At 41.0% G+C, this 27,630-nt stretch overlaps 1 protein-coding gene across 1 annotated transcript in view; it reads right to left on the reverse strand.

The window, feature by feature from the left end:
- Nucleotides 1-4,048: 4,048 nt before the first annotated feature.
- Nucleotides 4,049-27,630, reverse strand: part of rasa2 (RAS p21 protein activator 2) — a 31,130-nt gene continuing 7,548 nt past the window's right edge. Inside the window, exons 3-24 of the mRNA XM_063907095.1 lie at nt 22,867-22,970; nt 22,683-22,777; nt 20,492-20,568; nt 17,957-18,040; nt 17,056-17,128; nt 16,887-16,963; nt 16,295-16,396; nt 13,049-13,202; nt 11,700-11,848; nt 10,954-11,068; nt 10,587-10,661; nt 10,262-10,385; nt 10,050-10,156; nt 9,887-9,970; nt 9,184-9,261; nt 9,022-9,095; nt 8,448-8,554; nt 7,512-7,594; nt 6,567-6,775; nt 5,721-5,824; nt 5,163-5,343; nt 4,049-5,008 (exon numbers count right to left, since the gene is read on the reverse strand). Coding sequence (XP_063763165.1) covers nt 4,978-5,008; nt 5,163-5,343; nt 5,721-5,824; nt 6,567-6,775; nt 7,512-7,594; nt 8,448-8,554; nt 9,022-9,095; nt 9,184-9,261; nt 9,887-9,970; nt 10,050-10,156; nt 10,262-10,385; nt 10,587-10,661; nt 10,954-11,068; nt 11,700-11,848; nt 13,049-13,202; nt 16,295-16,396; nt 16,887-16,963; nt 17,056-17,128; nt 17,957-18,040; nt 20,492-20,568; nt 22,683-22,777; nt 22,867-22,970 — 2,287 coding nt within the window. The 3' untranslated portion in view covers nt 4,049-4,977. The remainder of the gene's footprint in view (nt 5,009-5,162; nt 5,344-5,720; nt 5,825-6,566; nt 6,776-7,511; nt 7,595-8,447; nt 8,555-9,021; nt 9,096-9,183; nt 9,262-9,886; nt 9,971-10,049; nt 10,157-10,261; nt 10,386-10,586; nt 10,662-10,953; nt 11,069-11,699; nt 11,849-13,048; nt 13,203-16,294; nt 16,397-16,886; nt 16,964-17,055; nt 17,129-17,956; nt 18,041-20,491; nt 20,569-22,682; nt 22,778-22,866; nt 22,971-27,630) is intronic.

Raw genomic sequence — 27,630 nt, forward strand, 5'->3', positions numbered from 1 at the left:
ACACAGCTGTTTATTTTGTGATATTTGTTCATAAATTCAAACAATTCTTAGCTAACTGATAGTGTTATGTCTTTATGCGAGTGCTACGGTGGCCTTGAGGGTCAAAACACAACGATATTTGACAGAAACATCAGAAAAATTCAACATTTTACCTTCAGGGCCGCCGTAGGGTTCTCTGCGGTACAAATCACAACATTTCACAGAAGTTAAACGTTGTGGTTTTTGTCCCTCAAGGCCACCATAGAGAGCTCTGATTTATAAAAGCGTTATTAGATTTTCATCAGCAGCATTATTATATAGTTACTGGCTTCAATGCTGGACACAACAATCGTTTTTTTGCTACCAGTAACAGCAGTCTGCATATGAGGAACATCTGTGATTTAAAGCGTCTTATATGAAACAGATAGCCTAGATATGCTATATGATTAAACCCTTAAATATCTGTAATGAAGCCTGTATGAATAATGTTTAACATACTGTATATTCTTTAAATATTTTCATGATGGAGGCTTTTATTGTTCCTAAGTCTGAAAGGAAAGGAGGCCCTGAATGTACCCTCAGTAAATCCAGAGACTGGAGGTTCAGTGTAACAAAATCACAGACACCTGCGGGACGTCACCCTGAAGCATGCATGTTATTTATCCAGCACCTTTTACACAGGTAAGAGGTTCATAATTACGCATTTGGCTTAAAAATTAAATGAAGAATATTCAGGGAGAGCCAAGAAATAAATAAGGTGAAGGGGATACTCATGTGGTTATTTGAGGTTTATAATCCCTTCCATCCAGCCCACACTTTAATTCATACTGCAAAGCAAACTGTGGGGGGCCCATAATAAGCCAAACACTGAGTCGTGTTACACAAAGGTTATCACCACCTCCAACGGCAACAAACCGCAAGCTATGTCCTACTGTGGAAATCATTTTCGATCTCTTGGTGATATAAAAACAAAACTTGCTTTTCAGTTTAATGCTTGTGTGACTGTGAAGTCAACAAGTCAAGAAAAGCTAAGAAGCTCTTTACAAAACACATGTGTATGTTTTTGTGATATAACAATAAGACTTGTTTTTTATTTTAGTGGTCGTGTAAATTCAAAATGAAAAGAAAAGCTCAATTCTGTAAAATATATGGCTCGTTGCTAAGAGGTTTGTTATTAAATATGTCCAAAATAAGATGCATTTCTCCATAAAACAGCACACTTAATCTCCTCGTGAAATATAAAACTCACCAACTTCCCAACCAGCTCTTTATGAGGAGTTAGTCTTAATCTTGTTCAGACACAGCAGGAAATACGAGAAGCATTGGCAAAGTGTTTTTATTGTAAATCGTTTCAAATGGACATAGGAAAGAGCTGGAAAATAAAACATTTAATGTGTATAAAAACAGACACAGACATCGTACCGTGGAGACATTCAGAAGCGATGTGAAGCCGAAAGAGGAAGAAGCTTTTTTTGATTTCAGAAAAAACCTTCCCATGAGGATTGTTTGTCGTACTTATGATTAGATGTTCATGAAGGAAACGTGATTTGTAAACCCTGACATTCTTGTTTGTTTTTGTAATTGATATCAGAAACACACAACAGACGGCTGCTTTAATATTACTCGTCTGATCAAAGCACATCCCTTTCCAGTTTGGCTTTTTTTTTCTAGTTTTTCTTTTATGAGTCACTGACAAGCACGGTATTCATTTCACGTTTGTGGACAAAACGAACGAACAAATCCCTTATTAAAATCAGGAAAGCACAACGAAACGACCAAGTGAATGGAAATAAAACTCCGAAACATGTTCCCCCGTCTTATGAGAAAGTAGCACACAACCAGAGGACATCAAACGCTGCTTCACTGGCCCTTATGAAAACCAGCAATGGAGTTGACATGCAAGCTTTTACAATAAATAACAACAACTTTATGCCATGAATTGTGGTTGAAATTTGGTCCAGAGTCATTTTTGATCAACCTTAAATCTTTCCACAAGTACAGGCAAAGCTTACCTTCCTGTAATCAATCTTTTTACAGTTTATTTTGGCTCCGATTGGGCAGTTCATTCACTTACAACCTGCATGTGGACAGTCATTGCTAGCTGCAGTTTTGTTGGACATCACAGCGGTCATTTACAACAGCTGACACACACACACACACACACACACACACACACACACACACACACACACACACACACACACACACACACACACACACACACACACACACACACACACACACACACACACACACACACACACACACACACACACACACACACACACACACACACACACACACACACACACACACACACACACACACACACACACACACACACACACACGAGAGAGCAACACATTGAAATCAGTGTTTAAAAAAGGAAAATACAAAACATCTTCTAGAAAAATATATCGTTAAATACACAAGACATGCACATTTTAGAAATATATGACGCACCAAAACACAGAACAAATCGTTTCCACAGGCAAAAATTAAACACACACGGTTTAGCGTGCGCATCATCAGCATCAAAATGTTGTCGTTAAAATAAATTCAAGTTTCTTCTTCTGTATCTTTCAACACTTCATTGTTCAAATGGGCAAACGATGGCAAAACCACGATTGAGTCAAAGCTTTGATTGTTCAGCATTTTTTCCTCCAGCTCAAAAATAACTGTCGATTAAATAACGGCAGAAAATGATCCGTAAAAACGGTTTAAAATTTGCTGGTTGCATCTGAAAATGTGTCTTTGCTTGTTTCATGTCAGGGGGGGGGACATCTTTTTTATTTTAAGACATGACGGTGGGCTCTCATAAGCATTTATAATTCAGTTTGGCAACTCATAGACCTCTCTCTGCAAGATGTGACTGAGGGATGACACTAGGATATGAGCGACATAAAGAGCATGTGAATCATTTTCAATCAATGCATTTTTTTACTTCACAACAGACACTTTTTCTTCACGGTTTTGGCAGTGGAGCGCTAACCTTTAACCCTAAACTACTGTGGCCTACAGGAGCAAACACGATTACAACGGACCAACACACTTCCATCAGGAGAAACGCGCTGCAGCTTCAGAAACAATGCAAATAAACAAATGTGCCAAAACACGTTCAAAAGAAGGGACATCTTCACCGACTTGACAACATGCAAAACCTTTAGAAGACATTCATCCCTTGACCAAACATGTGTTATATATGTTGGTTACGTGGTTTTATAGCTAAACATTTATTTCCAGCTGCTTTTGCCGAAACAAATGAATCATTATTTATCTTAACTATTTAAGTCAATTCTTTATGCTTTTATTTTGAAGGAGGACAAAACCCTTACAGTCAGTTACAGATGTACGTAGATGTATGTAATCCCCGAACATCAACAACCGCTCCGGTCCCAGCGGGGCCTCACTTTTTAGTGTCCCCGTTGGGTTTTGAGCTTCTTGCAGCATTTCGTTTATGCAGCGCTTAGGTAAACGCTGCAAATGTTTTCTCGAGTTAGGGAACACGTTTCCTCATTTCCGTGTGTTTTGGTGTTTTAATATTTACATACTTTTTGAAATTGCAGCGCGTTTCTCTTTTTGTCAACGTTTCAAACAAATTCTCTAAAACCATCGAGAACACAGAAGCTGCTGTATTACAAACAAACGTGGTGTGATTGTCTGGACTAATTCAGAGATGATTGGGGGGGGGGGGGTAATTTATTAATATGATTGTTCCCTCTTTGTTCCTTATATAAACCACTCCAGATTATGGTGTGATGCACAGCGTACCGAAACGATTCACAATCACAGGGAAACACGACTCTACGCCACCATCACCATCATCATCATCATCATCATCATGTGCTCTCAGGACCAAACTGAACGCATGCTCGCCTTAAGTCACTAAAACAAGGATGTTAGCAAAATAAAAAAAACATATATACAGAAACCATATATATATATATATACACACACACACACACACACACATACATACATATGTGTGTGTATATATAAATATATGTGTGTGTGTGTATATATATATATATATATATATATATATATATACACACACACACACACACACACACACACACACACACACACACACACACACACACACACACACACACACACACACACACACACACACACACACACACACACACACACACACACACACACACACACACACACATCTCATTTTCTCCATTTTAAAACATTTGTATTCAAAATACTTTTTTTTTTTTCTTCAAGTCAAACCTATGAAATCGTCTTTGGTCAAGAAAAATATCTTAAAATCTACAAGCTTTAAATGTTATTGTACACGAATGATTTAACAGACAAACGGATCATGTAACTGATCAAATTGGGGAGAGTTGATACCAAGTATCTAATCGTTTCCATTTGGAGAGCTCCAAATATTTAAAGTGCTTCTGCATTATTCCCTCAGCATTTCATGTGAAAGAAACATCCATCAAAGTAAGGCAGATCGGTTTCCTCTACTCAGCTGTCCTCGGAAAATATCTATACACTTTTGTTCAGAGGAGGAAGGACACTAAGAGAGGATTAAAAAGGGCACAAATAGAGGACCACCCTCCATAAAGATGATTATTAAAATCACGTGGTGTGAGAGCAAAACCGTACGGGATTTGGGAGAGCATCATCTAAAATAAAGTGGGTGAATAAAAGAAAATTAGCAGCCTATTCACACACCATGTAATGATGCTTCTTTCACACAGCTGTAGATTTAAAGAGGACATAAATTAAGATGAGGAAAAGGTACCAGAGGAGGGGGAGAGGAAACTCAACAGGGTTCACTCGTTTCAGAGGAGCTCGTTCTGGTTTCCCTCGGTAGGCTCACTGCTGTAGTGGACTGCTGACGTCTGGAGGTCGGGGGGGTTTGGTTCTCCTGCTGGGTCACCTCCAGGATCTCCTTCAGGACCCGGTTTAGCTCTGCATGGTGCAGCGCCTCCTGCTGGTGCGGCTGGTTCAGAACACAGCGCCGCGTCTGGGTTAGGAGGTTTTCCCTATGATGGGGTTGTCCCTGAAACAGCGTGAATACAAAAGGTGAGTAACTTATCTGTGTGAGCAGTTTATTAAAAGTGATGATGCTAGAGAATAGTATATAGTATTTATGTAACAGTAAATGTGATACGGCACTACCCTCCACATGTATTACAGTACAGATTTGAACTCACAGGCTTCCGTACTGCGCCGCCGTGTCGCTGCGGATGTTGTGCTGCCTCTGAAGCTCCTCCATGATGTTCCGGAGCTGCTTCAGGGTCTGAAAGGTCTCTTTGGGTTCCTGAATGGTGAACTTGGAGTAATCCTCCTGCTCCCGCTGAGGCCCCTGGTACACCGCCATGCTGGCACACGCGTCTGCAGAGCGGAAACGAAGCATTATAGCATCATATAGCAGCACTATAGCTTCATTATGGCATCATATAGCATTATATAGTGTCGTCATAGCCTCATATAGCATCGTCATAGCCTCATATAGCAGCATTTTAGCCTCCTAGCAGCATTTTAGCCTCATATAGCATCATCTAGCATCATTATAGCAATCCTAAACCTGATTAGTGCCCTAAAAGCAGTATAAAGAAAACCTCTAAAGGTCACAAACTCTGACAATGACATAACGCTCCAGGAATCCACAGGGTGGTCGGGGGCAGCTTTTGTGGAGTGCAATCCTCAAATCCTGCCAACACTCACACCTTTACACCAACAACCCGAGTACTTCCTGAAAACACACTGACCCTCCATGTTCTGCAGCTTGGCATCGTTTGCGGAGAGCAGGGAGAAGATCCTCTCCGTCTCACGGTCACAGTCGATGTCCAGCTGCAGGTTGGCCAGCACGGTGCTGAGAAAGGAGAGAACAACAAGTGTAAGAGGACCTCACCCAGGAGGGGGAGGGGGAAAGGGTCACAGACCACCTGAGAGGACGTGTGCGAGAGAACACATGGATAGATAAACCCTAAATTAGAAAAGTATGCTGTAGAAAGTAAAAGAGTCTAAGGATAACTCATTTATTTGAGATATTTTTTGGGTCAGAGTGCCTTTATTGGAGCTACGGTGTTTAAAGGGGGAGATTGTTGTCGAGCTATCCAGCGGCCCGCACTCCTCTTCCTTTATTATTTCTCTACCATATTCAGAGAGGATTCAATATTTGAATTTGTTAACGTAAAAACTGAAACCCGTGCGAGCCCTGCTCGTTCTTTCTGTGAGCTTAATTATTAAGAACATATACAAAAAAAGGGAAAAACCACTACTATGAACTTCTAAATTAAAAATGGAACCAGCTAATGTCCCACTGCGACTTGTAGCATATCCAGGAGGAGTACAGCTAAAGTGTCTCTTCAGAATGAACATTTATGAAAAGCAAGTGCAGTCAAAACGTACCTGTGGATACCTCCAGGGAAAACTAGATTTATGCTAAATCAGCTTTTTAAAAAGAAGCAGGAACAAATTCACACTAGGGTAAAGTGTCTGTGTTTCGAGTGTTGCTCTTGGTTTGGCATGTACTTTGGATTGTGTCTTTGTAAGAGAATATTAGATAATAGCTTTAAAGAGAAGATATTTCCGTGCAGGTGCCGGTGACTCACGTGGTGCAGGGCTTGCAGCCGGGGGCATTGCTGCTCGGGCCCCTGCAGCACTGCCAGGCTCCACCGGTGTAGTTTGACGGATGGAAGGTGGAGAGGCGGCCCTCGTTGCAGCGGCTGACCGGGCCCAGCACCTCCAGCCACTCGCTGGCCTCCACACAGTTCCCCGCCTGAACGTAGAGCAGCTTCTCAGAGTGCACCACCTGAAACATCTGGCACCACAGGAATCAGAGTCAGGACAACAGGGTTTGAGTTTTTTCACATCCTAACAGTTTTATGGAAAAAGAGTAGAGCTGCTACGATAACTCAAACCGCCAGAGAAATAGTCACCGACTATTTGATAATGTATGCAGAGGACATATCCTGCTCATGCTCAGGTTCATATTTGTATTCTGTGACATCTCCATGCTTGAATGTTCAAAAAGCTCTTTATTTTTCTCATACTGCAGCACCTGTTTTCACCCTCTGTCTGAAACCAGAGTCCAGCCCGCTATGATTGTTTAGCTGGCCAGCTCTGTTGTGATTGGTCAACCGCTTAGAGATGTCCCGTCCCTAAGCCTATCACGTAGCACTAGCTAATAGAAGCGCAATTCCTATAGTGATTTAAGGAGTCCAATGTGTGAATCGCACAGTTTAAAAAGGGTTAAAATCTCTGGGAAGGAAATCCTACTGCCTCTTATCTAATTACGAGTTTGAAGACCTATAAGATACTGACAAACAGTCAGAGCTAACAATGAAAGGAGGGCTTTGATTTACTTCCTGTGATTCATAACGCTTCACTTGGACACATTCTAGGAGATTTAGCTCATATTTGTTTGCATTTCTCCAACACGGTGTTCCGGGTAAAAAAGGAGTGAAAATATCTCCATCAGAGTGAGTGTCCGTTACAAAAGGGGCCATACTTTCAAAGTGATGAATGGGTGGGTGTCTCAGGGGGAATCAGCTTACATTTTTGCGGTTAAAGGCACTTTCATCCAGTTTCTCCACGCCCTGGATGTTTTTCACATTGATGATGCAGAGGGCCTCTTTCCCTGCAAAGCAAAGTGTCAAAAATGAAACTGGAATAATACACAGTGACAGTCAGAGGTAGAACAACCCATGCGTGCTCTTGAAAAAAGCCATCCAGAGTAATACAAACTTTTGCTTTTGTTGAAATCAACATTTGCAAGGGTCCAAAATATGAAGTCTGATGAGTTCTCACAGACTAAGTGGCAGGTTAGTAACCACAAATGAAAAAAAGAAGTGCATTGAACGCCGTCAAAATGTTCCCATAGTGCTGTTCACTGCAGGGATGGGGCAATCAAAAAGACTCCTGCTGACCTAAACTGGTCCATATGAGGTGGATCATATACGTTTTGCAAACAAATATTTGACTTATAGCTGTTCACACTGCAGGGTCTCTATGCGGCTCGATGAAAACCCATATCCAAAAACTCTGCAACACATTTTGTAATATGTGGGCGAGTCACTAAACCACTGTTATGCCAAATGTTGTACTGAGTTACCTGGAAAAATAGGGGTTTTCTCAAAACATGATCTTTTAATTGTTTGAGCCTTATTTTATTTTATTCTTTCACTGAAAACAAATTTGGAGACCCGTTATTTAGATACTCACTTTGAGATTTCTGTGAATTAGTGCACTTTTCTTATATACTTCTTGTATTAATGGTGGCTTTCAATTTCTATAGAGATAATAATGATCCCCAAGCCTTCAATAAATAATATAACGCTGACAGGATTGGAAAGGGGTTTGTGTTACTGTTGCGCCCCCTGGTGGCAACATCACGAACGCCACAGTGATAGACAGTACTGCATGCAGCCGTCTCCTGTTAGTTTGATTTTACATTATGTTAAGTTCTGGTTCTAAAAATGATTTCATCTCACCTTTATGTTTGTGGTAGGAGAGCTCTCTGTTGGTCAGTCTGAGCCATCGCTTCTTAAAATTTTTCTTTCCAAGGCGTTTCCTTCCCTGGGTTCGCTTCTGCACTTCCCTACAGGGACACACACAAGATGTGGACTTTCAAAAAACATTTTTAAAAATCTGCATTTTCTTCGTCCAGCTGCATTAAAATAAAACGACAGGCCACTTAAAATGTTGTAGGGTAGAGTGGTTAAAGGCAATAGAAGTACTATAATGCCTTTTCTGTAAGAAATACATGAATAAATGTCCCCTAACAAAACGCTTAAGGTCACAATACTTTAACACGCTGTCTAGCTTATTTAGTTTCACTTAAATTGCTGCTACTAGTTTGTTTTTTTAGCCACGGTTGTGTACACATTTGTCTTTAATATTATTTATTGCCTTTTGTCCCCCGCTATGCCACTTTTGCTGTTACACTGTAAATTTCCTCGCTGTGCAAAATCTGATTCTGAATCTCAAAGATGCAGCAGCAAGTAGCTCTACTTAGCTTAGCTTAACTTCCTGTTGATGCTGATCTGCCTCACAACGAACACTCACCCCTCCTTCAGCACCACGGCGTCCTCCAGCCCGCTGGACTCTTTGCTGACGTTAGTGGAGATCTCATCAAGGAACTAAACAACAGAATCATTTCAGCGTTAATCCTTTAAAAATAAGAACAATAAAAAAGGAGAACAATTCAGCAGACGGTTGAGAATGTACCTTTTTTACTTTTCCGATACACTTGTCTTCTTGGAATGATTTGAAGAAGTCGTACATGTAGGTTTCTTTGAAGCTGGACTACAGAGAGAAAGAGACCAAAAACATTGAGTGCAACTATTAACCTTTTACTTTTCAGTAGACCATATTTTATAGTATTTAGCGTTCCTCTAAACCACAGACTGCAGAATAAGCACTCTTACATATGCCGTTATTACAGTTTTTCCTCATTTATTTGGTTTTTTTTATCTTAAAATACTGTTGTGAGATTCTCTAAACTTAAAGTGCAATCGTCACACGTGTTTCAAGGGATATCACAACTCTATTGCACGTCTAGGAGTAACAACAACAGAAAAATATGCATATTTCTAAACCTAATTTGTTTGCATGTTGGCAACCAAAGTGAGAATTGGTGTTGTCTACGTGAACTGGTCAAAAGGAGTATTGCTTCTGCATGGTCGGAACAGTTTTCTCCACAGAAACACAAAGGCAACTTCAGTGCTGACTAGTTTTACCGCTTGTCATGTGAATGCAGCATTCAAAACTGTTAAAAGTATTGTTCAGAGATTGGAACTCCTTGTATTAAAAGGAATTGAGCCAAAGAGAATGGAGACACCCTCACAGGTCGTGATCGTACAGAGTGAATGAAGCATCATGCTCCTTCCTCTCACTCTCTGTCCAACATCATATCTACTGTTTCTCTTACCAGTTTTTTTGACAGACTCCCCCAGCTGCCGAGCGTCTGGATAGTTTTTGAGATGAGGGTGAGGGTGCGGGAGATCTCAGGATCCTGGGATAAAGAGAGAAATGTAAAACACAACGAGCCTTCCTGTACGTCTGTTTGAGTGTAACCAGGGTCGTGCACTCACAGGGTGGTGGGAGCGGAGCTGGAAGGAGTGAGGGGAAAGAACGGCGACGGCGAAGAACCGCAGGAACACAAAGCTGCTGACGGCCGAGTACTGAACATGAGGGTCGGCTGCAGGGAGGAAGAACAAAACACGTCATGACAAACTACGGGATTATACATCACCGTCAATTAGTTATCCCTCCCAGATCTCTCAGCCCTACTACACGCTCTTACCTGGAAAGCGTTTGCAGGCCAGGTTCCTCAGGGACCTGAAGACGTCACACATCAGGGGGGGGCAGCTGGAGCTGGACTGGGTGATGGAGGAGAAAACCTTCTGCACATAACCCTGAAGGTTCTCCTGCACAGGGAACAGAAAAGTGCTGCTTCATACATCATCAAAGAGAAGAAGAGCCATATCTTTAAGGAATAAGCCTTCAGCACAAGTGTGGAAGACACAAAATAAAGGGTGTTCAGGCACATGGTCTTATTATGGGATGCATCAACTTGATTCAAATGTGTTGTTTTTTTTGTCTGTGGTTCGTAAGGGCAGAGCGTTTACCTTGTTCACCACCACGTTGTCTCCTTCCTTTAGTTTAACCGGGTCTATCTCACATGTTTTGTTGGATTCACAGATCTAGAAAAGACAAACAAAAACAACAGCAACAACCAGTCAGGCGTGATTAATGAGAAACGACTGATTGCGATGTTTGTGCTCTGTGTAAATGCAAATGTTTTCCTATTTTCTGGAAATAAAACGACAACAAAAGCGGATGGAGACATTTTCAGACACGTCAATGAAGTAAATAAATATTCAATAAGTCTTTCAAAAAAACAGCAATATTACGTCAGAAAACAAAGACAAAAAACGACAGAACTTAAATATGGCACACTTTGAAGATGAAGGTGTGCGAGTGAGCGTCTCATACCTCATCTATTACAGGCTTCAGAGTAACAGCCAGGTAATTCTTTCCCACAATCTTCATCATGTCGTCGATGCAGCGTGTTGCCAGTGAGTTGCCACGAAATATAGTGTTAGCCTCCCTGTAAGGACACAAAATAAATCCATAATCATCAACAGACATTAACTACTACATCTTGATTTTACTGTATCACTTTATTACATATTCTTGTGGCAACGTGTTCCGTTTATATCCATATTGTATTTAATTTGTATTAAGTATGTTACTTTAACTTCTTATATTCATATACATTTTGTACTCTACTCCACATTCTTAAATTAAGTATTTTTATTCCATTTTTTAAACGTGTTTATATACTGTTCCAAAACCCGAACCTCCCCAGGATAAAATAAAGTATTCTGATAATTAATGATGCTACAGCCCCCCCAAAAAAACTAAAAACTAAATACTAAATTTGAGTGAAGAGATTCTAGTCCAGCAACACGTTTATCAAAGTTAAAAAGATAAAAGGTAAAGTGAGGATCATCCAGACTTCCCATTTATATATTTATTGTTTTTCAGAGATACTTCCTGTTTCTAATTTCACTTTGGTTGCGTCATCACAGCCGGTAAAAATGATGCATGACAATAGAACAATAACACCAATGTTGTGAAGAAAAGGGAATTAGCTTTAGGGTTAAGAGAGGTAACAATAGGCCATGATGTCTATCTGTGTACTGTACTGTACTGTATGCATCTGTGTGTAGACTCACTGAGTGTTTTCCAGCTCCAGCGCTGCCACCGCAGAGACAAAAGGCACAAAGCGATTGTGGTGGAGCAGCAGCCGAACCGTGGGCAGGACCGCCTCGTAGCGCTCTCTGCAGATGTCCCCCAGGATGTGAGCTGCTGACGCCGAGATGGGCTGGAGGAGGGGGAAAGAGGGGGAAGGTGAAGAAATGAAATACATAGGGGGCTTTTCATTATGCTAAAGTGTCTTGCAGATACCCAGAAAAGAGGCGAAGCTGCCAAATGAAAAATCCTGGGTGCCTTAGCAAGATAATTGAATGTAGCACAGGAATGTGCTAAGTACTAACATTGGCACATAAGCTCCTTTTAAGGTGACCAATCCAAGATGGCCACCACTGATGGCTTGGAAATATCACTTTTTGCAATAACATCACTTCCAAATTGCCCTTCATGAATCATCTTAGTGTCAAATCATACATAATTTAATCACATCGAAACTGAATGTACACCTCAGGAAGTACTCAGAAGCCAAAAAATCAAAAATGATCTATCAATGTGAAACTGGGTAACCTGGAATGGATGGTAGTTGAGGTATTTCGGGGTGTAGGAGTGCAGTGCTGTAGAGGTAGTGCTACACTAGCATGGAGTTCAGTGTCAGCTAACTCATTGTGCAAAAATGGAGGACTAGTATTAGTATTCAGCTAGTTTAGTGTCCCAAAACTTTAAAATGGCACGAAAAATATCTGAAGAAGTTTCTCAATTGTAAGTTTGATCTTCCTATAATAAAAAACCACCATATAATTCAATACCAGAACCACCCAAATTGATTCAGTAGTTAAAATTCAGTGGTAAAATACTGGTTCCTTGGCTGGAAGTGGCAGTCTTCTTGGGAGATGCAAGTGATATGAACATGAACATTTTGTTGCTTGTACCCACTATTGAAAGGTAGTTACCGTTATCTGCAGCACCAACTGTGCCACATGTAAAGCGTGTTTGGCATTTATACGTCACTCCACTTGCTAAAAGAAACACACAACTCGATTTAACCTCGTCTACAAGCCTCCTCAAGAGGATTGAGAGGTGCATTTAAGGTGTTTGAAAAGCCTCCACGATGGCAGAGGGGACGATTCCCGGGTCACGGGAGGAGAAGGGACACGAGGGAGCACACTTTTGCATAATGAAAAGCACCCGTACGAGATTTCTATTTGGATAAAATGTTGATTAACTGTGCAGCCCCTCTTAATACATTTAAATTAACAGGCACATTTGGATCCTAAATGAGCTCCAGAATGGCTTCGGTGTCGCCTCCTCAGAAATGCACACTTGAGCTTGTTCTTTCAGACGCTTTTCTCTCCGGTCAATCTCGAGCTCCTACCTTCACATCGGGGGATTTGAGCAGCAGGTTGCAGAGCGGTGTGTAGAAGGCAGATGGCAGCACCGTGTCTTCTATGTAGGTCAGCTTCAGACGCAAAGACCCCAGATCATCGGACTTTGACTTGCTGCCGTTCCCTTTGGGCTGGAGGAGATACCTGTTAAAAAAAAACACAGGAAGACGGAACGTGATGACAGGATGTACGGGAAAATATCTCCTTCGAAATGGAGGGTCATAATAAGAAACAGTCAATCGAACAAATACAAAATGTACATCATACCTACCTAAGATTATACATTGGTTAAAAAGTTTAAGTTCAGAAAGTAGATGTTTGATGCTGCTGACGCATCAACAACATAAACCAATATTATAAGAATAAAAAATACATTTATAAAGAGCTAAATTATTTATTATTTATTTATTATTAACATGAGATTTCCAGCAGTGGCTCAGTCAGTAGGGGCTTAGACTGGGAATCGTAGGGTTGCCGGTTCAAGTCCCTGAACAGACTTGAAATATGGAAAGTGGACTGCTACTTGGAGAGGTCCCAGTTCACCTCCTAGGCCCTGCTGTGGTGCCCTTGAGCAAGGCACCGGACACCTCCAATCCCCCCTCCCCATTGCTCCCCGGGCGCTGCACGGTAGCTGCCCACTGCTCCTAGTACTAGGATGGGTTAAATGCAGAGGACCAATTTCACTGTGTGTGCTCTGCTGTGTGCATGCATGTGACTAATAAAGAGGGTTTCATCCTCCGATTCTATTTAAGCTCCCCGAAATCCACTTCAAAATTGTGGGGTTTTTTTTATACCTTAAACCACGTCTAAACACAGGATAGGTTGTGCAAACTACTACATTTCTTCATTAAAAGAAAATTACAGCTGAACATGCCGGTTCAAAGTCAACAAATAAGAGAGAAACTGCTGGAAAACAAGTTTTACAGATCAACATTTAACATGTTTACCCTCCCAAAAAACGTGTAAATGCATAAAACAAAACTGAAGACTCCTGACGATTTTGGGTTTAAATACATGATTATCTAATATATAATTGAATAGACTACAAGGGCCACAGTAACCACAGAGAGAGGTTTTCTCTGTGGTTACTGTGAGGTGAAAGAGGCTCAACTACTTAATATGACTCCATAAAGCTGACCCCTCTGAATCTGACAGCAGTCTTTGCCATTTGTTTTTATCAGTCTTCCAACTGTTTATCCATGTTGATGCTCTGGATAACTTCCACTTTAATACTGAAGGATGTGTTGAATACTTTACTTTGCATGCATGTCTCCCCTAGAGCCAACAGGTGGAGCAAAATACAAAATGATGTAGAGCAGAGTTACACAGCAGTGCTCTGAGAGCTGCAGCTACATACAGCAGAGCGGTCTTTAAGCCGCTTGATCTGTCACCAAGGTAAACAGGCGCAGAGCCGTGTCCCAGGAGAAGTAAACAGATCACCTGTCCTGATTTCATGAAGCTGAACCGTCTCAATGTGTGCACCGTGGACCATTTCCAGCATAAACACAGGACAGGAGGTACTGCCACCACGCACCGAGCCGCCCACACACTCCACTCACAGCCCTCATGTACGAACAGATTGCTATCTGGCATAATCCCACATCACCTACACTGACGCACAGCGAGGAAACACCCACACAGGAGCGGAACTGCTGACAGGGAGAAATCCAGGAAGATTTTTCAAACCATCGTGTAAAAGCAGGGAGAAATGTAACGGTGAAGTAGTCTGAATGCTTCAGGAGGGTGTAGCTCCTGAACAAAATGTAGGTCTGACCAGGCTATGATGTTTATTGCCAACAATTTAATGCATTACCACACCACACTTCCTGGTCTTGATTACAATAGTGTCTCTGATGTTTCCACAGTCCATTATCAAAACCACAGACAACCAAATATCTGGCCGTGTATGAAAATGTTTTTTTTTTATCTTGCTGGGATATCTAGGAACGGCCATTCATTCTCAGCCATGGCAGGGCAAAAAGCCTTCAGGGCATGGACTGCATGCAGCTAACAGACATTAGCAGAGAGGGTGGACAGTTTAACCAATGCCTTTGCACTCTTTTAATTCATTTTAACCAATAAAAACCGTCTGAAAATACACATTACAGATCCATGAATCCAACACATTAGTAGCATAGATAAATATCCTATTCCTCAGAAAACAAAAGTACACAACATCGATGAAAGTCTAACTGGTGAATCCGGGTGCAATCAGGTGAGCTAGCAACCCTAAATGACTAATATGCTAACTAGTGACTGTTTGTAAGGAGTTTCCTTAGTTTGAATGCTTTTAATGCAGTTTGAATGCCTGTATGTTGTTGAAATGTGTTACAACACTAGTGGCTATGCATTACTACCTTACTATTTTAATATCCTAGTATTGTGCAGCTTACACGTTACTGCAGGCCAGTTTAAACTACATTTTCTACAGAAGTAGTAGAGGTTCATGTTCTGTGTGAATTTGTCTGTATTACTTTTACTGAGTGGCTTACCAATGTCTTTGCACCTTTTAAAATGTAAAATACATCTGAAGATACACATGACAGGACACATCGTCAGTAGAACAGATAAATGGCCTATTCCTAAAGTCCTGGTGCAACCATGAGAGCTGCAGTAGCTGCCCTGCTGACTTAAGTGGTAACCATTGACTGTTTATAACTATTTAAATGCAGTTTTTTAAAAATGTGTTTCTTTTGCTTTTTATCTTAAATGTTTTCATGTTTTTGAATTGTCTTTATGTTAATGAAATATGATGTAAAAAAAAGAGCCTTGCCTTAACAACTGTGCAAATTGTGCGACAGGAGAAAAACTATTGAAGCAGAAATATGGTTTGCCATTGTGTATGTTAGGAGCAACGGCGCTGTGTGTTGGTTTGTGTATTCTGAGTTTAAATACTTCATCAGCTTCTTAAAAATGTGTTTTCTGAGCTCCAAAATGAGGATCTTTTTAGGATTCATGCACGATAAGTTTACCGACACCAGGGGACAGTAACTCAGGATAAGCAACCTGCAGAAAAATGCACCGCGGCCTGGCTAACGTAGGATGTGACGCACAGGCTACTTTATTTGTTATTTCAGTGTCTCAGTATCACCTCCACCTATCAGAGGCGTTACATTAGAAAGACTGTCAACTGCGCATCAAAAGATGAATGAAGATGGTCGTTGTTTATTTCTACGTAATTAGTTATCTGAGCTAAAAGGAGCCACAGGTTTCCCATTCCCGGGTCCGGTCCTTACCAGGCTTTGTGGATGTGGTCGTTTCTCAGGATCTTCACATGGACCCTCGTCTCCCCAAGAAAAACATCCTGAGCCAGATTCTCATTGTTCCACAAATCAACCCTGCACAGGTAGAGAAATGATGTTCAAAGCATGTGAAAATATGAACCGGAACAACCTGTGCATTCAGTAAAATCATGTATTGTCGCTGTGTGTGTGTTCAGCACAAACACATAACCACCCATTTCCAAAACAAATGGCAAATAACGGTCACTAGAGGAGTGATGCTTACCTGCTCGGTCCATTAAAACTGAAACAAGAACCCGTGCATTGACACCACCTCAAATCCAAACCTTTCAATCCATGCATGTGTTTACCTTCCGCTCTGTCTAGTCTTACCCAGTGAGCTATGAGTCCACTGTGGCGGACGCCCCACATATCCTTAACCAGAAAGCAAGGCTCTCTATCAGTAGTCAGAACACACCAACTCAAAAATGCACCTATTTGTCCTCAAGTTGTTAAGACATGTTTGTTTTTCTGTCAGGAATAAAGGGGGGGAGGGGGTGAGACAGATAGAGGGAGGGTGACAGATGAGAGTGAAGGACAAACTCACTTGATCTCCAGTTTTTCGATGTCTTCCTCCTCCACTTGGAAATGAGACTTTTTAGAGTAGCTGCTGGTCCGTGTGACCTGAGGGGGGGGGGGGGGGGGGGGGGGCATGGTGAGGCTTACTTACAGAGTTATTTTACAAAAAGTGTTGAAGAAAGCAAAGTGAAATTTACCTCAAAGAAGAAGGTCTCTTCAAAATGAGGGTCGCTGGTTTTCTTCTTTACCTTCGTCTTCTTTTGGTCAGATCTGAGGAGAAACATTACGGAAACTGTCAAACTCACATTTAAATACAATGACATTTCCTGCTGATCTTTGTCCTAACTATATCTCATATGTGGTTTTAAAGTCAGTTTATCAAGATCACATCCATTCAAAAAGACAGGGAACAAACAGAGTTGTCGACTGAAATGCTAAACATGATCCCTTTGTCACTTGATATGTAACTTACCATAAAACTGTTAAACAGTGCAGATTTAACAACGGAGTTAGACTGCAGCGCTTAGTTGACAAATTCAATGAATCAAAAGTCAAAATCAAAGTGATTTGAGAGCAGAAATATGTATTTTTCAGCCTCTTAACTTAAGCTTTCCTTATTTTCTGTGTATGTGTATTTTATACTTCTGAACTTTTAGTTATTGTATCATTGTTTGTGTAAGAACTCAGCAATGTGATAAGTGTTTGTAGATTGTTTTTGTGAACTTTCCAAAGGGCTGCAGACAGAAACAGCTAGTAGTTAACCCGGCATAAATTCTCTCCTCTCTTTTTGAGATCAACGTAATAAAAGACACTTTATTAATTAAATCGATAATGAAAATGATGTTTAGTTGCAGCCCTACATTTTCAGGCAACTGCTTACATTGCTGAGTGACAGATTCTCCCGTAAAATATATTTCGGCACATCATCCTGTCGATTTTAGTCCCTTAACTTTAAGTTTAGAAGTATTCGTCTCCCACGTAAATGTAGTTATAAAAGTCAAGTTTAAAAATTAAAAAACACATTAAGACGTGCAAAGAATAGCAATATACCAGAACAATAAAAGCTTTAGTGTATACGTGTGGTATTTCACGAGTTACCTTGCAGGTCCGACGAGGGACACTGTGGCGTACGGGTCACAGTTCTGCCCGCTGATCAGAGGCAGACCCTGGCACTCGATTATCCTGCAGGAAATAGATTTTATAGAGAACATAATAACCAGTTGAATATATAGTTAGTAATATTGTTTATTATGGCAGGGTGGTGGTCAATTCACTCATTTTACACTCTGAGTAATCATGGAATAATAAAACCATCAACATTTCAAGTAATTGTGAATTAACAGAGTTTAAAGTGACCCAGACCTTGGGAGAGATTAGCTTTCTTGAATCCTGTAAACACAACGTCTTTAAAGCATGAATGGTAAATCCTTTTTTGTTGGTTCAACAGATACCCGGACGGAAATGCTTTTGCTGTTAACCCTCTGCCGACTGAATCATATCAGCATGGAGTATTTTTATTCAGAAACAGCAAAACAAATCTAATTTCATGCCATCATCACTATTTTAAACCTTGATATGTTTATTAGTACTTAAATTGCACTTGAATTGATAATATTCCAACAGTCAACATAAATCAAAGTGTTTTTTGTTGTTGCAAAAACACAATTCATTTAGTCATGGTGTCTGGAATCAATATTGGACTTGGACGGCAAACATATTGCTATCAAGATGGTTTTTTCTGATTCATTTACCCCTAGTTTATCAGTTCTCAGACGTAATCTGGCATTAATTGTAAAGATTGTTACTTAAAAAATGACAAAGCTGGAAAGGCTAAGGGGTGGGACATCTCTAAGCGGTTGACCAATCACAACAGAGCGGGTCAGCTAACCAATCCGAGCAGACTGGGCTCTGGTTTCAGACAGGGGGTGAAAAGAGCTGCTGCAGCACAGGCAGTATGAGAAAAATAAAGGGCTTTCTGAACATTAAAGCATGGAGACATGTCCCAGTAGAGGAGCTAAATACTGTTATGAACCTGAAAATGAGCAGAATGTGTCTCTCTAATTCCCAAACAGACATTTTGTCAACATCATAAAGCAGCAAAGGTGTTGTCAGCCTTCAGTCAGAGGCATAGACTGGTCTCTCATGTTCGCCTCTCGTCACACAGGGACCACTGCTTCTTTCACAGGTGTTTCAGGTGACAACAAACAGACACTGTAGGCACCCTAAACAGGATGTGGCTGCTAAGCCCGAGTCACCAGAGAGCGAGGATGACTACAGCCGTCACTAAGTGAGGCCAGGGGGGAGATAGTCAGGATGTTTGTGTATCACCTTCCAGGGCACCATGACAATATTCCCTACGGTGTTCTTTGCATCTCTTAACTTATCCCCCTCTCCCAGAGTGCTCTGGCCATCTCTGGTGACTAATCTGGCTGCAGCAGGACGGCTGGAAGTGTGCGAGTTGATAAGCGAGCGGGTGACAGGTTAAGCAAACAATTTGAGAGGCGCAGTGAATGACGGCAGCAGAAAACCGCAGCGGTTGCAGTGTGAGAGGCGCGACTTCCTGTTCAGATGCCATCACTTCCTACTCATTAACCCGCTCTCCAAGTATGAATGGGGGATGCAAAACAACATACGTAAACAACATGAGGTCTTACACGTACGCACATACTGTACACTCGTATGTAAATGTGGTGTAGAAATGCTCAGGCTAATCCTTTAATGAGTGTTTTCCACTCAAGCGGACCAACCTCCCATGTCATTATCTGGCAACAGTGACGACTGTTCGAAGTCAAAGGGTGGGCAGAAATAGATAAAGTTATATGACACAAACATCCCACAGAAAGTTAAGACAGATGAGTAATACGATTTTATCAATGAAGACTCCTTTCTGACACTCAAACACATCGTTTTCTGGTTTCGTTCTCATCTCGTCAGAACTAAATGCAACAAATTCTCCCAACTCTTGAGTTTTCCCTCACACTTTCTGGACATTAAATGTTTAAGACGTGTGCCTTTAATCCATGAGAATATGTATGAAACTACAAATCATCTCAGTGGCTGTAGTTCATGCAGCTCATAGGATAAGAGGAAGTGTTTATGTGTTGGACTCAATGAACCATAGTTGTTGTTACATCCTAACACAACAATACACACTTTGTTTATTTTCTATAATAGTGTGTACGAAAACTCCCCTTAGGACAGTGTCTGATGAGGACAATGACATGTTGTGTATTTTTATCAAACCAAATCAACGAACAGAAATGTTGTTGGAGAAACCTTAAAATGATCCTGAATTATTATTAGTTATTTTTTTTCTAAGCAAGAATTTTAAATGGTAATATTTCAGAAAGTGCTGATGCTGATTTGTCATGCAAGTTAAGTGAAAATGTGCCACGTTACAACTTATCTGGCTTTTCAGGGTCCCAATAAGTAGATAAACCAAACGTGAGCTTAAAAACTTTTTTGCAAAATTGAGAAAGTTATGCCAACTTGCTTACAATCCAGCATTGAGTTAATACTTCAAAATGTGAATCTAATATAGAAATAGCAAAGACATAAGACATAGCTTCTCTGACGTGGTACTCTCGGCTTTTGTAATGGAAGCTAAATGAAGTGTAATGTGACGGTACTCACCGGACCACTAAGTGTTGACCCGTTGATCCGTTCTCGGTGATCACTTCATTCAGCCGCATCTCCAAGTGAACCTTTCCCTGTAGGATAAGATGAGAGGAGAGGAGAGGGAGCGCTTACTCAAAACATCACATCTATGTTTCAAACTACGATTCAAAAAACTACGATTCAAACATGTGCAGTGCAGGGGTGGAATGCACCTGTACTTAAGATCAATCTGAGCTGCTTGTGTTTAAATAAGGATTTTAGATTTATGCCACTTTATACTTCTATATTTCGGATACATTTGTGTACTCTTTACTCAAGATTCAGCTGTGGTGAGCACATGAATGCATCAATAATCCAGTAATGTAAAATATATATGATTCAGAAATGCTTGCAGTACTTTTACTTTTGTATAATTTGATGCCAAAACGTTTGTACTTTTACTGAATAGAGATAAAGTTAGAATTCCTTCTTTGACTTTAGTAGAACATCTTCCTGTACTATGTGCTTATGAGACACTGTTCACTTAACCACAATACTCCTTTGATTGAAATTGAACATGTAAAACTTTGTTGTTAGTTTCTCCGTGTCTTTTAACTCGCGTGTGGCCGGCCTCAACCTCGTGTTGTTTTAGGTTGATGTTGGCTAAAGTGTGTGACAAGAGCCACAGCAGCTGCACATTTTGTCATCAGTCATCAACCCAAGATCTTTAGGGGGTCGGATGTGGTGAAGGCTGCCGGTCTCTCCTTCGGAAGTGTCGGCGAGAGAGAGAGTGAGGGAGGGAGGGAGGGAGAGAGAGACAGAGCTAAACAAAACGCCCACACACTTGCACTCTGTCTCTGCAAATCAGCACTTGGCTGAGAAGGCAGGCAGTTCTCTCTGATGCAAGATAGGCCTTTAAGCTAATATTATATTTACTTTGAAGAGTCTAAATGAGCCCGTGACATCAGGAAAATAACACCTACATAACACGCTAGCATCCTCCCGTCTCAAAAAGGTGTTGATGGTTTGTCCCTTTGTCTTCATTACCTCCATTGGAACAAAGCTGCTCACATAACAACTGTTTGACTAAAAGCCAGAGAGGTATTGCAATAATTCCTCCCTCTCTCACTGACTCTGCAGTTTAGAGTGTCTACTTGTGAGTGAATCAGTGTAGCAGCACAAACCCAGAATAGTCTGGCGTGGGCTAATGGCAGCTCGAGTCAACACGTTAGCTTGCAGCAGCACAGGAGTGGTAGTGAGCTGTAGTTTCACCCGGTGCAACCACACCGCAAAACATATCTGATAAAGACATGTACAGTTGAAATAAGACAACTCACATGCATGCCCTATATGTGATAGAAACTAGAAACTGCACCCTGAAACTAAAAGGATAAAGAAAATGTTGAAAGGCAGAAAAGGTTTCAACACTAACAACAAGCAGACACTCGCCCGAAGATAAATAAAAACACCTAATAAAGCAAGACTATAACTCAAATATCATAAGCATTAGTACTTTAGGTAGGTGCTGCCAACTCTGGGGCCCTATTCTGGGTATTTTCAGGTTCATATTTGTATTTTATCCCTTTCCTGGGACATGTCTCCATGCTTTAATGTTCAAAAAGCTCTTTATTTTTCTCATACTGCCTGTGCTGCAGCACCTCTTTTCACCCTCTGTCTGAAACCAGAGCCCAGTCTGCTCTGATTGGTTAGCTCTGTTGTGATTGATCAACCACATAGAGATGTCCCACCCCTTAGCCTATCACGTACAATGTGTTGGAGCGCTTGTAAACAGTGGTGCAAGTGTTACATAGTGATGTCACTATGTTTAGGAAGTAAGCAAAGGAGTCTAATGGAGGCTTTTCAGGCAGGCGCTGTTGGAGCATGACTAACGCACCTTATTGGACCCGAATCAATCTATAATCTGTATGCACATTTTAGTTTACATGCAATCCAATTTCCTGCTTGTTGTGCTGCAGTGCCAGATCTTTAAATTATCTTTGTGGCTGTCGTACAGCGCAGTTGGTAGAGCTGATGGACCATGTACTGGGGTTTGGTCCCCAAGCAGAGGATCCGGGTTCGAATCCGGCTTGGGACCATGTGCTGCGTGTCATCCCTTCTGTCTACCCCTTTTCATATCTATCTCTCTATTAAAGCCAAATCTTTAAAAAATAATAATAATAATCTTTGTGAATCTTTATTTAAAACCTTAAACTTTGGTTGAAGTTACCTGGACTTCTGAGTTAGGATCGACTGGGTGAAGGGTGCACCAGTGCTCTTTTCCACTGTATTTACACAGGTCATCCTTCCTGATAGACACCTTGCCTGTAAAGACACAAACAAATTAAAGTACAAATGTCTAACTTGGATAAGAAAACATCTTTGTGTCAGTGCTGTACTTAAAAGGAACTCACCAACAGGGAGGTCCCTTTGGAAAACGCTCTTGGCATACACGTAGAAGGATAAACACTGAAATGGACGAGGGATCTCAAAGTAGAAGTCCTCTCCATAGAAGGGGCTGTAAATAAAAAGACGGAGGACTCTATGAGGACACAAAGATTCATCTTTCAGTTAAAAAAATAAATAAAAATGGTGTGAGAGTGTGTGTAGTGGGTGGTGTAATGTGTGATAAACAGATTAGTGGCACAGCCTGATTCGAGAAATGGCACATCGTGACGGCTTAGTTAATGGTTTGTTAGGATAGATGTTTGATTCTCGACTGTGTGGAAAACCATCTCAACTAAAAGACTATATTTGGTGTAGTTTTTAAACAGAGCGTTAAGAAGTCGTAGTCTGATTGGTCAAACTACAGTGAAATGTATCATTTTGGGTGGTTTTATTTCTAGTCTGGTTTGGTTTCACAGTTCACAAATGAATGACGACAGAGTAAAGAAAACAGGGTAATGCTTGTAGAAAGGAGCAGGGCTTGAACAGTACTGGTAGAAGTCATTCTTACTGGTCAAGAAATGGTACAGCCACAGGGAAAACACTGACCAAGCAACATGGAGCAAAAAGCCCAGCGGATGTTTGGCGATACTGTCAGTAATTCCCTTTGGTGTTCCTTACAAATATTCCTATTCAGTATGATCACTTCGGATCAGATGTATAGCAAGCATCGGATTTCTGCATAGTCTAACTCCGTCCTCTCCCAGTCATTTACCCGTGTCCCTCCCCACAAATTATACTGCATGCACTGCTCTGATCTAGGCTTCCCTTCCTGCTATTTGGTCGACTTGCGTTCTCGTTGTAACTGAACGGTAGGAAACAGTCTGAGTCTTGCAAACGGTCTAAGGCCATGCCAACACCAGATTGTGATTACTGCATTCAAACTGCCCAGATAAACCACACTAGAGGATGCAGTGTACCCGAGTTTGACAAGTGAAAGACATTTAAAACTCCTTTTTAAAAAGTGTAGTAAACTGCAAACCAAAAGCTGGCTCAGATAAACCCAGTTGGAAAAATCGAATTTATTTCACCTGTCACTTAAAATTAGAACAATTAAGATTTGTTTCATAATGGTGTGAGTGTGTAATGTACTTAACTTACTTTAAACGTGTAATTTACTCAGCCACACATGTACCCCTCCATCTAATTTACTGTCTTGCTGTTATGTTATAACACATCCGCAATAACTATAATGTTGTGTGTATGGCTCTAAATTGTCTACGGAAAACACAAAATACTGAAATACTTGGTTTTGTGCTTCAGACAAAAGGAAATAACATTATCATATTTGAGCAACACGATCACAAACACAGGACTTGCTCATTTCCTGGGACAAAAGCAGAAGGTGGATGACACAGGGAGCCGTCATGAATCATCGGGTTGTGGGGAATATCTCGCTGTGGGTTTGAATGCATCACCCCCGCCGTCCATTCTCTCCAAGGCTTATTGTTTATTTCAGAGTATGCAGACAAACAGAGTACAAAGCCTTTTACAACTACTGTGGAAGTCTATAATCCTCTACATTTACCAAAAAGTGGAGAGGTTAAATCTCAGGTGACGTGAAAATATCTAGAAAGTGAAATGAAAAATAGCAAATCTGTTTGTTTTTTAAACTAATAAAAAAAGAGCCATTTAGGAACATTTAGGCAGTTAGAAGTAAAAAATACAAGCCACTTTCTTTAAATTAGATATCTATTATCTATTTTACTTTTTATATATCATACTGGGATGGCAAATTAATTTTAAATTGAACTTAGTTATGAATACATTTGTGAAAAGTCAATTCAAAGTGGAACATATATTTAAAAGGCTAAAATACCATTTCAAATAGTGTTGTGGAGCTACAGGGATACTTGGCCTCCAAATCATTTCCTGCAGACTTTAAAAAACATTGTTACAGATCCTCTTAAAAAACAACAACATCATTTATTTTTTCTATGATGATGACAGTAATGATGCAAAAATGATCCAAAACTCTTATATTTTAATTGCAATATCAGTCAAAATAATGACTGAGGACAAAAAACCCAAAGACAACACATTCACAGCTACAGGCTAATTTACTACCTAGACTTTAGGAGGAAAACTCCGCACCCAGACCCATGCAGTCCCCGGGAGAGAACATAGAAACTCCATCATTGAAGCAGCATGAGCTCCAGTACATGTAGAACCTGGTTGGAGCGCTTTGACTCAGCACGTGACCCTCTGCCCTGTAGGAGCTGGCACAAACTCAGAGGACAAAAGCATCTGTGCCGCTAATCCTGCCAACATGATGACCTCACCACCGAGACTGCGAGCTAACCGGATGGATGTGACACGGCCGATTGTAGGTTAAGCACTACCTCAAAGTACGTGAATCCAGCCGGGTGACCACCTGTCCCGAACACACTGAGCTTAGACCGTATTAATGACGCTTAGGTAAAACTGCAGTCTGTCATTTCAAATTATCTTTAAAAAAGGGGCCCTACGGTGCTTTGGGGGGTTTTCCCTTTCCTGCAGTGTGTTATATAGGTTTTAGTGCATGTAAATGGTCTGCAAAAGGGGGTGCAGAGGTGGTTATCTCTCCCACACCCCCCCCCTGCCTGAAACGCCTTCATTGGACTCCTTTTACTTCCTAAACATAGTGACATCCCTATGCAATGCTTGCTTTTCTATTGGCTAACATTCCAACTCTACGTGATATGAAAGGGCGGGACATTTCCGGCACATCTCGAGTAGTTGACCAATCACAACAGAGCCGGTCAGCTAACCATCACCAGACTGGGCTCTGGTTTCAGACAGAGGGCGCTCTTTTTTGTACATTAAAGCATGGACACATGTCACAGTTAGGGCTGAAACAATTAGGCTACTCGAGTAACTCGAATAACTCGATTACTAAAATTCCTCGAGGCAAATTCTCTGCCTCGAGGCTTCGTTTCCATATAACTAGATCAATATAACGGCGGCGCTCTGTTTCTAGGATGATCATTATTGGGACAACGCTGTGTTGATTTACGACACAGAGCCGTTGAAAGAGACGCTCTGACGTAAAGTAGACGTAAGTTGACGGTGCGAAAGTCAAAATGGCGGAATCAACAAACACCGAGCAGCGAACGGAAGAGACGGGAACGAGAAAAAGAAAAAAAAAGTCAAAAGTTTGGGATCATTACACCCTTAAAAGAGAAAAAACAGTGTGTCCATTGTACATTTGAACTCGCGTACCACAATAGTACGTCTTCGATGCTTCAGCATCTGAACCGAAGGCATCCAGCCCACGCATCCAGTCCACGGAGCGGACCCGAGACAAGGTAACGCTAACGTTAGCATTACACGTAAATAATCATCATTATGTTTGCTAGTTGGGATAAAGGATAGTAACGAGTGTACATTAATTATGGCTGTATGCAACGGCTAGTTTAGAACGTAAATCAATGGTGGCAACAGGTTATGATGTCCTTAAGTTAGCTAAGATTTGCTCAAGAAAATAACCACAGGAAATATAGTTTTTTCTATTTGTTTGACTTCTTTAAACCCAAAATTTGATTATTATTATATCATTGTTAAATGTATGCCTTAGTTTTAGGTTTTATTTACCTTTTTTAAATTGTGCAAGAGAAATGTAAATTTTTCTAAAAAAGGAAACCAATTAGTAGTTCATTTCTCTTTAACCCCTTTACTGTCCTGTAAAATTCTCCTAAAACGCCTTATCCGATTACTCGATTAATCGATGGAATAATCGATAGAATACTCGATTACTAAAATAATCGATAGCTGCAGCCCTAGTCACAGTAGGGACACAAAATACAAATATGAAGCTGAAAATGAGCATCAAAGGGCCTCTTTAAAAGTCATCTTGGGCCAGTTCATTGAGGTCTTAATGTGCTTTGTCTATTCATTGGCCGGTTTGAAAAAGTAAGGAATAAAGTGGAGGAAAAGGAGTGCCACTGTCAAACATTAATAGAGTTTATGAGTCATGCGTCTTCGTCTGTTTTTCAAAAAGTGAATCAGGACCTGGAACTCAGCCTTGTAAATATCTGGAGAAATATTCACTGCTGGATCAGCCGTGTAATTCTTAAATACCTGCGCTGACGTTTCACTCTACAATTTATGCATGTTGGATGGTGAAATATCTCGCCTGACACTTCCGCACTTGGTTTGGCCAACACAGCCAGAGTACACCCACACAGCCTCCTCATCACATGGAATAATGCACCTAATCCACACACACACACACACACACACACACACACACACACACACACACACACACACACACACACACACACACACACACACACACACACACACACACACACACACACACACACACACACACCCTTGCTTTCTGTTGTCATCCTAGAGTCTAAATAATGTGAGAAAAGCTAGGTAGAACCACAGCTGCTGAACATGTCTGCTTTATCCATGGATTAGCCGCAATTAGAGCATCCATACAGCCTTCAAACCGTTAGAAACAGGAGCTTATACAACCGGAGTGAGTCAAACTCCAAATAAAAAAACACAATGGAACAAATTGGAGTGATTAGTAGGAAGTACTAAAGAGAGGTTAAGGTAGTTGAGAGTGACACAGAGGGGAAGACAGGGGAGAGTGTGGGAGGACACACTTCCTCAGAGATTGTAAAATCCTTTTGAACCGCACCGAAATCAGCAGAGAAAAAAAAAGAGCTGTTGTGAAATACCTAGAGGAGGCAGGCCCGTGATTACAGTGAGATGTGCAATGATGTAGATAGAAACCT

Source organism: Eleginops maclovinus, chromosome 18, assembly GCF_036324505.1.
Source record: "Eleginops maclovinus isolate JMC-PN-2008 ecotype Puerto Natales chromosome 18, JC_Emac_rtc_rv5, whole genome shotgun sequence".
In the NCBI taxonomy this organism is placed as follows: domain Eukaryota; kingdom Metazoa; phylum Chordata; class Actinopteri; order Perciformes; family Eleginopidae; genus Eleginops; species Eleginops maclovinus.